This window comes from Salvelinus sp. IW2-2015, linkage group LG22 (genome assembly GCF_002910315.2).
Source record: "Salvelinus sp. IW2-2015 linkage group LG22, ASM291031v2, whole genome shotgun sequence".
NCBI classification, from domain to species: Eukaryota; Metazoa; Chordata; class Actinopteri; order Salmoniformes; family Salmonidae; genus Salvelinus; species Salvelinus sp. IW2-2015.
In genome coordinates this window covers 28,724,877-28,740,814 of record NC_036862.1, presented here as the reverse complement: position 1 = coordinate 28,740,814, position 15,938 = coordinate 28,724,877, and the positions used below count along the sequence as shown (strand labels likewise).

Genomic DNA, 15,938 nt, shown 5'->3' with positions numbered 1-15,938 from the left:
AATTAAGATCCTACATCTGTAAGAAATTACATTGGCACTCATATCATAACACACGCCACTGCACCTTCACAGAACAGAACAGGGTGAGAAAGGCCGCTGTAGAAAGGAATTGATTTTCAGCTTATCAGAGGCTCAGATTTAATTTAGGCCTTTTCTTTCACTTCGGTGTAATTACTTTCTTCAAGCTAGATGGCTTCTTAATCGTCATGAAGTCTTGGGAGGGGAGGACGTGCCATGGGAGGACAGGAGCTAGGTAATGCAACCTGTTCTCGCAAGGCAGGGGAGGAATGGGAAGCACGCACACACGCGCACGGGCGCACACACACGCACGCACACATGCACGCACACACACACACACACACACACACACACACACACACACACACACACACACACACACACACACACACACACACACACACACATGTCTCTTATACACATCTAGATGTGTATAAGAGACAGCACACACACACACACACACACACACACACACACACACACACACACACACACACTCTCTATGTGACTCTGAGAGTCTATACCTGCACTTGTAAGATGCCAGCATGGTAACCTGCAGCCACAGTGTGTCTGATGTGTCCTGAGGAAAGCCTGCAAGCCACAACAAGGTATAACTGGAACAGTACCATTGATATGTACAGCCTCACTCTCCTTATCCACACAAAGACATCACAACTGTATGCCCCTGTGCAAGAATCATAATGACAAAAGCTTGCTTTTCTGAATGTTTTCATTTCTCATCTGTCAGCGAAAGGTGCGCGCCAATGCATTCAGACAATGAGGCAGCTACATGCCAAACAAATCATTTTAAAAGTGAAGGACTATTTCTATGATCAAAAGCAGCCAATAATGTCTGAGTGCAAGCCAAATTTCCATGTAAGACAATGCTTTTTATTTGAGCGTGTAGCAGCCTATCGTTTCTGCCAGAGAATCTGCAGAGCAGACTGATGTTTGAAGAATATGAATGTACCTCAATATGATGACTCAGCAGAAAGCATCCCTGTTGAAAAACGTAACTATTCAGAGCAAACCACCTACACTCATTGCTGAAACCAAACATTTGAAACAACAGTTTTTTTTATAATAAATTAAAATGGAAAAAATACTAAATTCTCCTCTAACTTCAATTAACTAACTGCAAGTCTTTGCTGAGCACTTGATGCCACATTCTGCAGTTTGTTTTGGTTGTAGGCTACTTCAAATGGATTCTGCTCTCCTGAATGTTGTCTTAGTATTTGCTAAAACCTGCTTTTCTGACCAAAACTTCTAAACAATCCATAAAAAACTGCAGGAAATATCATTGATTGAGTGATGTTGCAGTTTAGAAAGACATTCGTGTTTTTAACCTTATATTAACATCATACTGGCTCATACATGCTAAAGCGTTATACCTGGTTGTCACTAGTTACCGCAAAGTCATAAACCCTGCCTATTTCTTTAATATCTCTTCTTAACATTTTATTTTAAACCTACACCTAACCTTAACCCTAACTTTAACTACATTGCAAACTTTATGCCTTACCCTAACCTGAAATGAAGACCAAAAAGCAAAAAACTATATCATGACTTTTTACTATATAGCCCATTTTCACTTTGTGGCTGTGGTAACTACTGGGAACCATTATACACATGTAATCATTTCAGTCAGCCATGATCCCTTCTTGTGTGTCGACATACCTATATAAAGGGTAATATTTATTGGAACCCTCTGAAAGATAACAATGCCACCTTTTTCTGGAAACAATACGAGGTGAAAGACGACACAAACAGCAATTCACACATCTCCTCAATGCCCAATGAATGAACATAATACCTGTCTTACCCCAGAGAGCTATCTGTTTTGATCGAGGACATGGTCCTGGGTACAGTACATCTCCTTCCTTTGTTAGTCTTTCATAGTCTAACCTATTTATGTTGCTAGGTCTAAGTCAATACAGTACTTAGATTGAATTGTACTACACCGGCTGCGTCGCTCGTCGGATGTGGCAGGGCTTGCAAACTATTACAGACTACGAAGGGAAGCACAGCTGAGAGCTGCCCGGTGACACGATCCTACCAGACAAGCTAAATAACTGCTATGCTTGCTTTGAGGCAAGCAACACTGAAACATGCATGAGAGCATCAGCTGTTCCGGATGACTGTGTGATCACACTCTCCGCAGCCTATGAGAGTAAGACCTTTAAACAGGTCAACATTCACAAGGCCGCAAGGCCAGGTGGATAACCAGGATGTGTACGCCGAGCATGCGCTGACCAACTGGCTAGTGTCTTCACTGACATTTTCAACCTCTCCCTGTCTGAGTCTGTAATACCAACATGTTTCAAGCAGACCACCATAGTCCCTGTGCCCAAGAACACTAAGGTAACCTGCCTAAATGACTAAAGACCCGTAGCAATCACGTCTGTAGCCATGAAGTGCTTTGAAAGGCTGGTCATTGCTCACATCAACACCATTGTCCCAGAAACCCATACCACCCCAACATAACCACAGATGATGCAATCTCCATTGCACTCCACACTGCCCTTTCACACCTGGACAAAAGGAACACCTATGTGAGAATGCTATTCATTGACTACAGCTCAGCGTTCAACACCAAAGTGCCCTCAAAGCTCATCACTAAGCTAAGGACCCTGGTACTAAACACCTCCCTCTGCAACTGGATCCTGTACTAGGAGCACCCAGGTAGTGAGGGTATGTAACAACACATCTGCTACGCTGATCCTCAACATGGGGGCCCCTTAGGGGTGCATGCTCAGTCCCATCCTGTACTCCCTGTTCACTCACGACTGCACGGCCAGGCATGACTCAAACAACATCATTAAGTTTGCCGATGACACAACAGTGGTAGGCCTGATCACCGACAGCGATGAGACAGCCTATAGGGAGGAGGTCAGACACCAGATCGTGTGGAGCAAGGACAACAACCTCTCCCTCAACGTGATCAATACAAAGGAGATGATTGTGGACTACAGGAAAAGGAGGACCGAGCGCGCCCCATTCTCATCGATGGGGCTGTAGTGGAGCAGGTTGAGGGCTTCAAGTTCCTTGGCATCCACATCACCAACAAACTAACATGGTCCAAGCACACCAAGACAGTTGTGAAGAGGGCACAACAAAACCTATTGTTATTCCTCAGGAGACTGAAAATATTTCACATGGGTCCTCAGATCCTCAAAAAGTTATACAGCTGCACCATCGAGAGTATCCTTACGGATTGCATCACTGCCTGGTATGGCAACTGCTCGGCCTCCGACCGCAAGGCACTACAGAGGGTACTGCGTATGGCCCAGTACATCACCGGGGCCAAGCTTCCTGCCATCCAGGACCTCTATACCAGGCGCCTCCAGCTGTTTGCTTAGAAATTATAGGGACAATTAGGAGGCCTGCGTCTTGTGACCATAGTGTACGTGTAGGTATGTACGGCAGGAACACATCGGTAAGATAGGTAGGAGCAAGCCCATGTAATGCTTTGTAGGTTAGCAGTAAAACCTTGAAATCAGCCCTTGCCTTAACAGGAAGCCAGTGTAGGGAGGCTAGCACTGGAGTAATATGATCAAATTTATTGGTTCTAGTCAGGATTCTAGCAGCCGTATTTAGCACTAACTGAAGTTTATTTAGTGCTTTATCCGGGTAGCCGGAAAGTAGAGCATTGCAGTAGTCTAACCTAGAAGTAACAAAAGCATGGATACATTTTTCTGCATGATTTTTTTAACAGAAAGTTTCTGATTTTTGTAATGTTACGTAGATGGAAAAAAGCTGTCCTTGAAACAGTCTTGATATGTTCATCAAAAGAGAGATCAGGGTCCAGAGTAACGCTGAGATCCTTCACAGTTTTATTTGACACGACTGTACAACCATCAAGATTAATTGTCAGATTCAACAGAAGATATCTTTGTTTCTTAGGACCTAGAACAAGCATCTCTGCAGTGAAAGTAAACATTATGTTTTCGAATGACATCCTCAAGAGGTAAAATATATAGTGAAAACAATAGTGGTCCTAAAACGGAACCTTGAGGAACACCAAAATTTACAGTTGATTTGTCAGAGGACAAACCATTCACAGAGACAAACTGATATCTTTCCGACAGATAAGTTCTAAACCAGGCCAGAACTTGTCCGTGTAGACCAATTTGGTTTTCCAATCTCTCCAAAAGAATGTGGTGATCGATGGTATCAAAAGCAGCACTAAGGTCTAGGAGCACGAGGACAGATGCAGAACCTCGGTCTGACGCCATTAAAAGGTCATTTACCACCTTCACAAGTGCAGTCTCAGTGCTATGATGGGGTCTAAAACCAGACTGAAGCATTTCGTATACATTGTTTGTCTTCAGGAAGGCAGTGAGTTGCTGTGCAACAGCTTTTTCAAACATTTTTGAGAGGGATGGAAGATTCGATATAGGCCGATAGTTTTTTATATTTTCTGGGTTAAGGTTTGGCTTTTTCAAGAGAGGCTTTATTACTGCCACTATTAGTGAGTTTGGTACACATCCGGTTGATAGAGAGCCGTTTATTATGTTCAACATAGGAGGGCCAAGCACAGGAAGCAGCTCTTTCAGTAGTTTAGTTGGAATAGGGTCCAGTATGCAGCTTGAAGGTTTAGAGGCCATGATAATTTTCATCATTGTGTCAAGAGATATAGTCCTTAAACACTTGAGTGTCTCTCTTGATCCTAGAGTTGTGCAGACTCAGGACAGCTGAGCTTTGGAGAAATTTAAAGAGGAGTCCATAATTTGCTTTCTAATGATCATGATCTTTTCCTCAAAGAAGTTCATGAATTTATTACTGCTGAAGTGAAAGCCATCCTCTCTTGGGGAATGCTGCTTTTTAGTTATCTTTGCGACAGTATCAAAAATAATAATGTTCTTATTTTCCTCAATTAAGTTGGAAAAATAGGATGATCGAGCAGCAGTGAGGGCTCTTCGATACTGCACGGTACTGTCTTTCCAAGCTAGTCGGAAGACTTCCAGTTTGGTGTGGCGCCATTTCCGTTCCAATTTTCTGGAAACTTGCTTCAGAGCTCGGGTATTTTCTGTATACCTGGGAGCTAGTTTCTTATGACAAATGTTTTTAGTTTTTAGGGGTGCAACTGCATCTAGGGTATTGCGCAAGGTTAAACTGAGTTCCTCAGTTTGGTGGTTAACTGATTTTTGTCCTCTGACATCCTTGGGTAGGCAGAGGGAGTCTGGAAGGACATCAAGGAATCTTGGGTTATCTGAGAATTTATAGCACAACTTTTGATGCTCCTTGGTTGGGGTCTGAGCAGATTATTTGTTGCGATTGCAAACGTAATAAAATGGTGGTCCCATAGTCCAGGATTATGAGGAAAAACATTAAGATCGACAACATTTGTTCCATGGGACAAAACTAGGTCCAGAGTATGACTGTGACAGTGAGTAGGTCCAGAGACATGTTGAACAAAACCCACTGAGTCGATGATGGCTCCGAAAGTCTTTTGGAGTGGGTCTGTGGACTTTTCAATGTGAATATTAAAATCACAATCAAAATTTGAATATTATCTGCTATGACTACAAGGTCCGATAGGAATTCAGGGAACTCAGTGAGGAACGCTGTATATGGCCCAGGAGGCTTGTAAACAGTAGCTATAAAAAGGGATTGACTAGGCTGCATAGACCTCATGACTAGAAGCTCAAAAGACGAAAACTTTTTGAATTTTTTTGTAAATTGAAATTTGCTATCGTAAATGCGGGATGCACCCCGATGCATGCACGGGGGATATGGTCACTAGTGTAACCAGGAGGTAAGGCCTCATTTAACACAGTAAATTCATCAGGCTTAAGCCATGTTTCAGTCAGGCCAATCACATCAAGATTATGATCAGTGATTAGTTCATTGACTATAACTGCCTTTGGAGTGAGGGATCTAACATTAAGTTGCCCTATTTTGAGATGTGAGGTATCACGATCTCTTTCAATAATGGCAGGAATGGAGGAGGTCTTTATTCTAGTGAGATTGCTAAGGCGAACACCGCCATGTTTAGTTTTGCCCAACCTAGGTCAAGGCACAGACACGGTCTCAATGGGGATAGCTGAGCTGACTACACTGACTGTGATAGTGGCAGACTCCACTAAGCTGGCAGGCTGGCTAACAGCCTGCTGCCTGACCTGCACCCTATTTCATTGTGGAGCTAGAGGAGTTAGAGCCCTGTCTATGTTGGTAGATAAGATGAGAGCACCGCTACAGCTAGGATGGTCTACACCTGTTGTATTCGGTGCATGTGACAAATACCATTTTATTTTATTTGAAATGCAGCAACACTATTTGACTTAACAGCAAATACAAGCGCGTGTCTGTGATTGTGCATGTGTGTGTACTGTAAACAGTGGCACACAGCTTCCTCTTGATCTAGACATTGAGAGCCCTGCCCAAGACACGGGTGGTGTAGCACGGGGCAGTCAGGCTGGACCTGGGTACTGGCGCTGTGTGGGGTAAACACATGCCCACGCAACAGTCCTGCTGGAGGGCTGTACTGGTAGCCTACTTTATGTTTGTGTGTGTGTAAACATCACCTGATGTGATTCCAATCCCAAGCTTTATAAAAACACACACATCTGTAGCACTGAGAGAGCTGTCAGAACACTAACTACAGTTCAAAGGGCACACCCTCAGAGACTGGCTGAGAGAGAGAGACGGAGACAGAGGGGATCCCGTGTGCAACACAACTTTGTATTTCCACAGTTTCCACACTGACAGGATCTCATCTTCTGTAGTTGGACCATTATCATCCAGTGAGTACTTGGTATTCTCCTGTTATAACAACAGTGTAATGATGACATCTATCATGTTTAAATGCACCCACTTTGAGCCTAGGGTGAGCTTGTCGTGTTACAGCTACTCTCTCCTACAGATATGTGTTGCATATATTTTTAATTGGCATTCCGCTAATGTTCTTCTTGCTTCCAAGAAGCACTATTTCCCAAAACACTACCAGTGAAAAGTGACATGTCTGCCAGTAAACATATTGTATGTAATTTTATTTTATTTAACCTTTATTTAACTAGGCAAGTCAGTTAAGAACAAATTCTTAATGGGATTGATCTGACTCTACTCCTAACTTTCTATGCAGGTGCATGTATTGGCTAGTTTGTGGTCTTGTAAATTGTTGAGGATCTTAACATTAAAAGGAAATGGTCTTGGGAGAAATATTTGTTTTATTGTTATTGTTATTTGAGATATTTACAGTAACCACAGTCGCTCTCTCAAAAGGGGAACATAATCTGCTAACTTTCTGACCTCTCACTGTAGAAGCAAATTATACATCATCTGCTTACATTTATCAGTGTAAATATTGAGTGAAGTATTTCATTGGCTCAAATAATAAAATGTGAATAAATGTAGTCATAACATTGCACTTAATCACAAACTGATGATTACAAGGGTGGAAATGGTCCCTATTACCTTGTCATTGGTTGCAGAACAGTGTGTAATATGCCGAAATAATTGATTATATGATTTTCCAAAGGAAATCATTCATTGTTGAAGAGTTATTACTGAAATGACAACTGAACCATACAATACTAATAAAAGTATCACTATTTCAAAAGTATATCATTGTAATGCGTCAGCCAAGGATCGTATCAAAGTAAACCTGAAATGATCTCAGAATTTGTTTCATAGTGTTACAGTAACAATGCAGAATAAATAATGATTAGGTGTGAAAGGGTTGTGAGGTCCAGAGAGAAAAGCTTCACAACAAAACATAGTGCGTGATTATTGGATTTTTGTTTGTGAAAGACTGAACGTTTCCAAGCTTTGAGCGTAGAAACAAACGCACCAGCTTATGGCACTGGTAATTTTGTGCACAACACTTCCTAACAGGCACACCACCATCCAACTCAGTGTTTGGCCTAACAAGCGCACCACCCTGTAAATAGCCCAGTGATCCTAACTGTCCTAAGACAGGGATTTTTTACTAGGATGAAATGTCAGGAATTGTGAAAAACTGAGTATAAATGTATTTGGCTAAGGTGTATGGAAACTTCTGACTTGAACTGTATATAGTTGTAGTAGGCTAGATGATGACGTTTTAGGAAGGGTATGGTTATCTGACTGATTTGGGCCAGTGGAGTGAAATATTTCAACAGTAACCTTTTCTGTAATGACTTGGGGTTAACTATGGCATGTGCCCAGGATTACAGGATTGCAGGATTTACGTGTAGATTCACATGTGCAAGTGATGCATAGCAACTGCTAGTAACTAGAGCAACACTTTAAGTAAGTAATAAGACTGATGGTTGGGGCAGGTGAAATCATTTAATTGATCATAGACTGACAGGGGCATTTGTGCTGCTAAGTTGTTTCACATATTTATATTTTGATGATAATTAAGTTCAGTGGGACTTTTACCTTGTGTTTTACCTAATTGGTTCAGTAACGATGTGTGAAATTAAGAATTAAAGGAGGTAAAACATGAACTCTTTCCCAAGTCTGGATCCAAGAGTGAATGTTTCACAACTCCATTATCTCTTATGTCCTCTTATAGACCAATGCTTGGTTTGTCATTATTGCTTTTAGAAAATTGTGATGGGCAGCAATTTCATTTGAAGAACAATGATATTGAAGGAAAATGACATTATTTATCATTGAATTCTAGTTTATAATTTGTTCCATTCAATTCAAAACATCCAAGAGCCTTGAAAAAATATGAACATTTAGTCTGAAGTTTTAAGACACCTTGAATTTAATGACTGGCGTACAGGGAGGTATAGGTTACAGGGATGAAGGTTTATCTTTGAAGATTAAACATATTAATGAAAAACTCCAGTATTCTGTATTAATAGTATCCAGTCTGTATATATCTAACAGTTCTTGGATGACAAGGATATTGATTTATTTGTCTGGGTTTGTTAAATAACAAATTGTCCTCTCTAACAGACGACAGGACCTAGAAAATGGTGTTTGACATCCGGAAGCGCATCCAGGACCACCTGGTGGAGCGAAGAATCCGCAGAAGCCGGCTGGTGACCAAAGATGGCCACTGCAACATTGAATTCGGCAACGTGAAGTACGGCAACCAATTTGCCTTCCTCGTGGACTTCTGGACGACCTTTGTGGAGTTCCGCTGGCGCTTTGTCCTCTTCTTCTTCATCGCCTCATTCACCCTGAGCTGGTTCATCTTCAGCCTGCTGTGGTTCTGGATCGCCCGGAACAACGGGGACCTGACGTGGCAGAACCCCCCAAGCAACCACACCCCCTGTATGTGGAACGTCTACGGTCTCACTACGGCCTTCCTCTTCTCCCTGGAGACCCAGACCACCATCGGGTATGGTGTACGCGCTGTCACGCCCCAATGTCCTGGTGCTGTAGCCCTCATCATTATCCAGACTCTCATAGGGGCCCTCATACACTGCTTCATGTGTGGAATCATCGTGTCCAAGATATCCCTCCCTAAGAAAAGGGCCAAGACCATCTCATTCAGTGAGGTGGCTGTCATCTGTCCTAAGAAGGACTTCCTTTGCCTTATGATAAGAGTGGCCAACTTACGCAAGACCATGATGATCGGGAGCCAGATCTACGGCAAGCTGTTGAGGACAACAGTCAAACCCGACGGGGAGACAATCATCATGGACCAGGTGAACATTGAGTTCATGATGGACGCTGGGAAGGACAACCTCTTCTTTGTGTGCCCTCTCACACTCTACCATGTGATTGACAAGGCTAGCCCTTTCTTTGAGATGGCAGTGGACACTCTCCGTAAGCAGGAGTTTGAGCTGGTGGTGTTTCTGGAGGGCACAGCCGAGACCACCAGCTCAGCCTGCCAGGTCAGGACTTCCTTCATTCCTCAGGAGATCATGTGGGGTTACAACTTCCTACCCATCATCTCCCGCAGCAAAGAGGGCAAGTACAGAGTGGATTTCTCCAACTTCTCCAAGGTAGTGTCCGTTGCCACTGCACACTGTGCCTACTGCTTCCATAACATAATGGGACACCACCTCCCCTCCATCAATGCCATTGACAATGTTGGATTTGAAGTTATTGATATCCTAGAATAATTTAATATTACCAAGATGTGAACTTTTGGATGGCAATATGTGAAGATTTTTTTTATCTTGTAATATTTATATATACAGTAGGGTTTGAAATGATTGACACCCTTTATAAAGATGACCAATAATGACTATAAAATAATTAATTCAAATACTGAGCTATAATTTTTGCAATTATATTATTTTATACTAAGAAAATTGCTCAGAGATAGAGATTTTGTTTAACAAGTAATATATTGGGGTCAAAAGTATTGACATCCCTAAGATTCTTATATATAAAGTAGTCAAAAGTTTAGTATTTGTTTCCATATTCCTAGCAAGCAATTACTACATCAAGCTTGTCACCCTACAAACTTGTTGGATGTATTTGCAGTTTGTCTTGGTTGTGTCTCAGATTATTTTGAGCCCAACAGAAATGAATGCTAAATAATGTACTGTGTCATTCTGGAGTGAGTTTTATTGTAAATAAGAATATAATATGTATACCCAGGGTCAAAGATCATACCCCTAGACATGCTAACCTCTCACCATTACCATCTTGACCCTCTGACCCTCTACTTCGTTCAAGAGACTTAAAAAGCTGCAATATTATATGCCTTGCAGAGACGTGGCTGTATGACTATGTACGTAGGACTCTGCTGTTTCTCCTTTCAGCGGCATAGACGGATGAAGGCAGCCTCTGGCAAGTCCAAAGGGGGAGGGGTGTCTCTCTTCAAAAACAACAACTGGTCCTCTGCTTCCAGTGTGAAGGAAAGGAAAAGAAACTGATGGGTGCACACCTCCCACTGTATCTGGAACCTGGACTTCCTGGCGGGACGGCCCCAGGTGGTGAGGGTAGGCAACAACACCTTGGCTACGCTGGCCATCAACGCAGGGGCCCCTCAGGGGTGTGTGCTTAGTTCCCTCCTGTACTCCCTGTTCACCCACAACTGTGTGGCCATACACGACACCAACACCATCATTAAGTTTGTTGGAGACACAAATGTGGTAGGCCTTATCATCGATGGCGATGAGACAAGATTTACAGGGATGAGGTCAGAGACTGGGCAGTGTGGGGCCATGACAACAACCTCTCCCTAAACATCAGTAAGACCAAGGAGCTGATCGTGAACTACGGGAGAAATAGGGGAGAGCATGCCCTTCATCCACATCGATGGGGCTGTTGTGGAGCGGTTTGAGAGCTTCAAGTTACTTGGCGTCCACATCACTAAAAACTTAACATGGTCCACACACCCCCGTGCAGTCGTGAAGAGGGCACAAACAATTGGCGAAGACTCCATCCACTCCATCCATACAGCCTCAATTCAGTTGTGTCAAGTTGTGATACACACAGGAAACTGTTGAGCGTGAAAAACCCAGCAGCGTTGCAGTACTCCATACACTCAAACCGGTGCGCATGGCACCTAATACCATACCCCATTCAAACGCACTTAAATATTTTGTCTTGTCCATTCACTGTCTGAATTGCACACATACAAAATCCATGTCTTCATTTTTTGTCAGTTAGCAGATGCTCTTACCCAGAGTAAGTGAGTGCATACATTTTTCATGCTGGTCCCCTGTGGGTATTGAACTATGTTCTACCAACTGAGCCACACTGGACTATCTTTAACCTGTCTCCTCTTCATCTACACTGATTGAAGTGGATTCCATAAGTGTCATCAACAAAGGATCATATCTTTCACCTGGATTCACCTGGTCAGTCTATGTCATGAAAAGAGCTGGTGGTCCTATTGTTTTGTACAGTCAGTGTATACACACGAAATACACACTCACTACACTGACACTCTCACACGAAACCCACACACATGCACATACACTACATACATATGCACATAACACAAAAAATATGTAATTTAAGTATAACTCTGACTGGTGTGTAGTTTGTAACTCTCCTCATTTGGTAAAGCAGAAAAATGCCACCACATTTGGCGACGGGGATGGGAAGTGAATCGTCACTCGGTGACTGCTCCTGAAGATCTGGGCAAATCGTGCACGAGGGATCCCTCAAACTTGGGATCTCAGGGAAACCACACTTCGGGAACGAAGCAGATGGATCCACCTTTGATTTGAGAGGCAGCGAGCCGGGTGGATACCACATCTCGAAGATAGTTTTTTTTAAGAAAAAGGTGAGCGGACCACACTTGAAGTCGAGTTTTTAGAAAAGCCTCTGTTACATAGACTCTGAGTGTGTATTCCTTTGTGAGGGGGGCACCTTGGAGGCGTAAGCAGGGCCGAGTCAGTGGAGGATGAGTTGAGAGTCAGTGGACTCAAAGACACCTATCATTGGTCGGTTGCGGGCGACTAGAGCCGTCCTGACACTGAATTGATCACAGTGGGGATTGGTGCGGTCTGTGGGGGTGAGGGGCCAGGGTGACTGTGCGTTCTGTGTGAAACACGGTACTTGGTGAAGCCCTATTGGAAGAAGGACCTCGTTCTGAAAGTGTCTGTGTGACCGTCTAAGTGACCCTCAGAGGTGGTGAATTCCAATTATTTTAAATGTGCTAGCCAGGTATGCCCTGGGTTACTCTGTGTGAGTATTTTGTTTTGGGACGACTAGGTAATATTTTGATTACATTATGGGTTTCACTGTACATATAGACAGGGTGTGAAATCCTGTGTGGGTAATCTTTGTAGGAGCGTTCTGTGTGAGCGCGGTAGGTTGACTCTGTGTGGGTAACCTTTTAATTATGTTCTGATGTTCTGTGTGAACATCTGACCAGTTCTGTGTGAACATCTGACCAATCCTGTCTGGGTGATCCTTAAAGTTCTGTGTGAGTACCTAAGAATTTCTTACGTTTTATATGGATTCTGTGAATATATGAAAACATGATAAATTGTATGTGTGTATAATCGATTACTAGTGATAACGATGAAAGTAATGCTGAGAATATAATTAGATACAATTTAAACCACCCATTCGTAGACGTACGCAGGTTTTGAGTTGGTATCTTTAATGGATAATTTGATAAAGATTCAGTTTTAAGCACTATTAAACTGTCTACAAAATCTGGGAAATTGTGCTCTAGAAACTGATTAGAGTGTGTCCACTTTTGGTTATCTTACCCTAACGATGTAACTATAAATGCTTATTGGATTATCTCCGTCTGGGTACAACATTTGAAATAAAACTGCCCTTAAGGTCTGAAACTGTTTTATTTTTTCTTCCCAGTATTAGAGGAGTTTCGGGATTTATTGAATAAACCGTTTTCCATAAAGTTAGAGCGAATTAAGATGGAATCTCAACGTAATTTATAATGTCGTACAAAGCCTAGGGTATCCATCAAACTAATTATCATTGTGTGATTAATGTGATGTAGTAAAGTAATTGAAATACGTTGCATGAGAAAACATAATCTACTTTTATTAAAAGGCGCAAGATCTGTTTCCTAGTCTATGAATGTCGATTTTAGTCTTTGTCTGCTAATCTATTCATTTGGCATGTGAGAATCATCGCTGGAGTAACGCTTGGACCTTTAAATCAGGGCTATTTTCTGGGAATTGTCTCGGTAGTACGGGCCTAATTTTACGACTACAGACAATTGTAAAGTGGGTTTATTTGCGGGGAGTCTTAGTCATTCAAATAGCATTGGTGGTATAGTGGTGAGCATAGCTACCTTCCAAGCAGTTGGCCCGAGTTCGGTCCTGACTAAAATCTGAGTTTCTGATTGTAGTTCAACTATTGGTATGTTTTGCCTGGAAAGATACGGTCGCTAGTGTTTGTTTAAGATATAAACTGAACGTTTTAATAGCTTGTTTGGGTCAAATTGAAAGACGAATTCATTCAACTTAAATAGCGAGGCGAGTTTGATGTGATACGTTGTCTGTTGCCTAAATGGTCTGCTGAAATAACATATTAAAAATAGGAGTCGTATTTAAATAACTGAATCAAGGAAGAGACAGTTACCTAAATCTAATGAATAAATTTGGCGCTTTACATGTTATTTTTAAAGTCTTGAACATTTCAAAAGTGTGAAGCCGAAAGAGAAGAGAAAGTTGGAAAGTTTGGTTTTAATCTTACGATAGAGGTAAGGCAGAACGTTGTTTGAGTAGGGGTTATATTTTTACCCACTGGTAAAAAAAAAAATAGGAGAGTTGTGTGCGTTGGGATATGTTGAGCTGAAAGTGATTCAGGTGTGAATAAGGAAACATTGTGATAATGTATTCTGATGATTATTGATTCTTGGTTTGATTGTTTAGGTAACACCAGTGAATTTGAGCAGGAAGTTAATGTATTCTAACATTATAATCTGTTTGCATTACGTGGAACAATGTCAGGTCATTAAAGTGGATTGCAGTTTGAGTAAAAAAAAAAATATTCAGGGACAGTGCATATTAATCACAGTTGTGTGTGTCTAATGGCAGGGTATTCCAGACATGGGGAGCTCTCACACTGTAAGCAGATTGACTAAAGGTGCTTTTCCTTAAGGGAACTATACAGTCATCTCTCATGGCGGATCTTGTGGATCTGCTGCCATACGGTTTGGGTTTTCAGCTTAACAAAAGTACTGAGTAGAGGGGGAGCCTGGACATTTAGAATCTTGAATACAAGATAGGCGTCAGTGTATTGCATAAGATTTTTTCCAACTCAAGGAGCCTTATGCTTCAAATCAAATCAAATCAAATCAAATCAAATCAAATTTTATTAGTCACATACACATGGTTAGCAGATGTAATGCGAGTGTAGCGAAATGCTTGTGCTTCTAGTTCCGACAATGCAGTAAAACCAACAAGTAATCTAACCTAAACATTCCACAACTACTACCTTTTACACACACAAGTGTAAAGGGATAAAGAATATGTACATAAGATATATGAATGAGTGGTGGTACAGAACGGCATAGGCAAGATGCAGTGATGGTATAGAGTACGGTATATACATATGAGATGAGTACTGTAGGGTATGTAACATAAAGTGGCATAGTTTAAAGTGGCTAGTGGTACATGTATTACATAAAGATGGCAAGAGTGCAGTAGATGATATAGAGTACAGTATACATATGAGATGGGTAATGTAGGGTATGTAAACTTATATAAGTGGCATTGTTTAAAGTGGCTAGTGGTACATTTTTACATAATTTCCATCAATTCCCATTTTTAAAGTGGCTGGAGTTGAGTCAGTATGTTGGCAGCGGCCGCTAAATGTTAGTGGTGGCTGTTTAACAGTCTGATGCCTTGAGATAGAAGCTGTTTTTCAGTCTCTCGGTCCCTGCTTTGATGCACCTGTTACTGACCTCGCCTTCTGGATGATAGCGGGTGAACAGGCAGTGGCTTGGGTGGTTGTTGTCCTTGATGATCTTTATGGCCTTCTGTGACATCGGGTGGTGTAGGTGTCCTGGAGGGCAGGTAGTTTGCCCCGGTGATGCGTTCTGCAGACCTCACTACCCTCTGGAGAGCCTTACGGTTGTGGGCGGAGCAGTTGCCGTACCAGGCGGTGATACAGCCCGACAGGATGCTCTCGATTGTGCATCTGTAGAAGTTTGTGAGGCTTTTGGTGACAAGCCGAATTTCTTCAGCCTCCTGAGGTGAAGAGGCGCTGCTGCGCCTTCTTCACGACGCTGTCTGTGTGGGTGGACCAATTCAGTTTGTCTGTGATGTTACACCGAGGAACTTAAAACTTTCCACCTTCTCCACTACTGACCCGTCGATGTGGATAGGGGGGTGCTCCCTCTGCTGTTTCCTGAAGTCCACAATCATCTCCTTTGTTTTGTTGACGTTGAGTGTGAGGTTATTTTCCTGACACCACACTCCGAGGGCCCTCACCTCCTCCCTGTAGGCCGTCTCGTCGTTGTTGTAATCAAGCCTACCACTGTAGTGTCATCCCAAACTTGATGATTGAGTTGGAGGCGTGCATGGCCACGCAGTCGTGGGTGAACAGGGAGTACAGGAGAGGGCTCAGACGCACCCTTGTGGGGC

The 15,938-nt window shown here is 42.4% G+C and overlaps 1 protein-coding gene across 1 annotated transcript; it reads left to right on the top strand.

The window, feature by feature from the left end:
• Positions 1-6,620: 6,620 nt before the first annotated feature.
• LOC111982615 (ATP-sensitive inward rectifier potassium channel 1-like) lies at positions 6,621-10,507 on the top strand. The gene is made up of 2 exons (XM_024014208.2): positions 6,621-6,764; positions 8,911-10,507. The coding sequence occupies exon 2, from the start codon at positions 8,928-8,930 to the stop codon at positions 10,026-10,028; it is 1,101 nt and encodes a 366-aa protein (XP_023869976.1). The 5' UTR covers positions 6,621-6,764; positions 8,911-8,927; the 3' UTR covers positions 10,029-10,507.
• Positions 10,508-15,938: the final 5,431 nt, after the last annotated feature.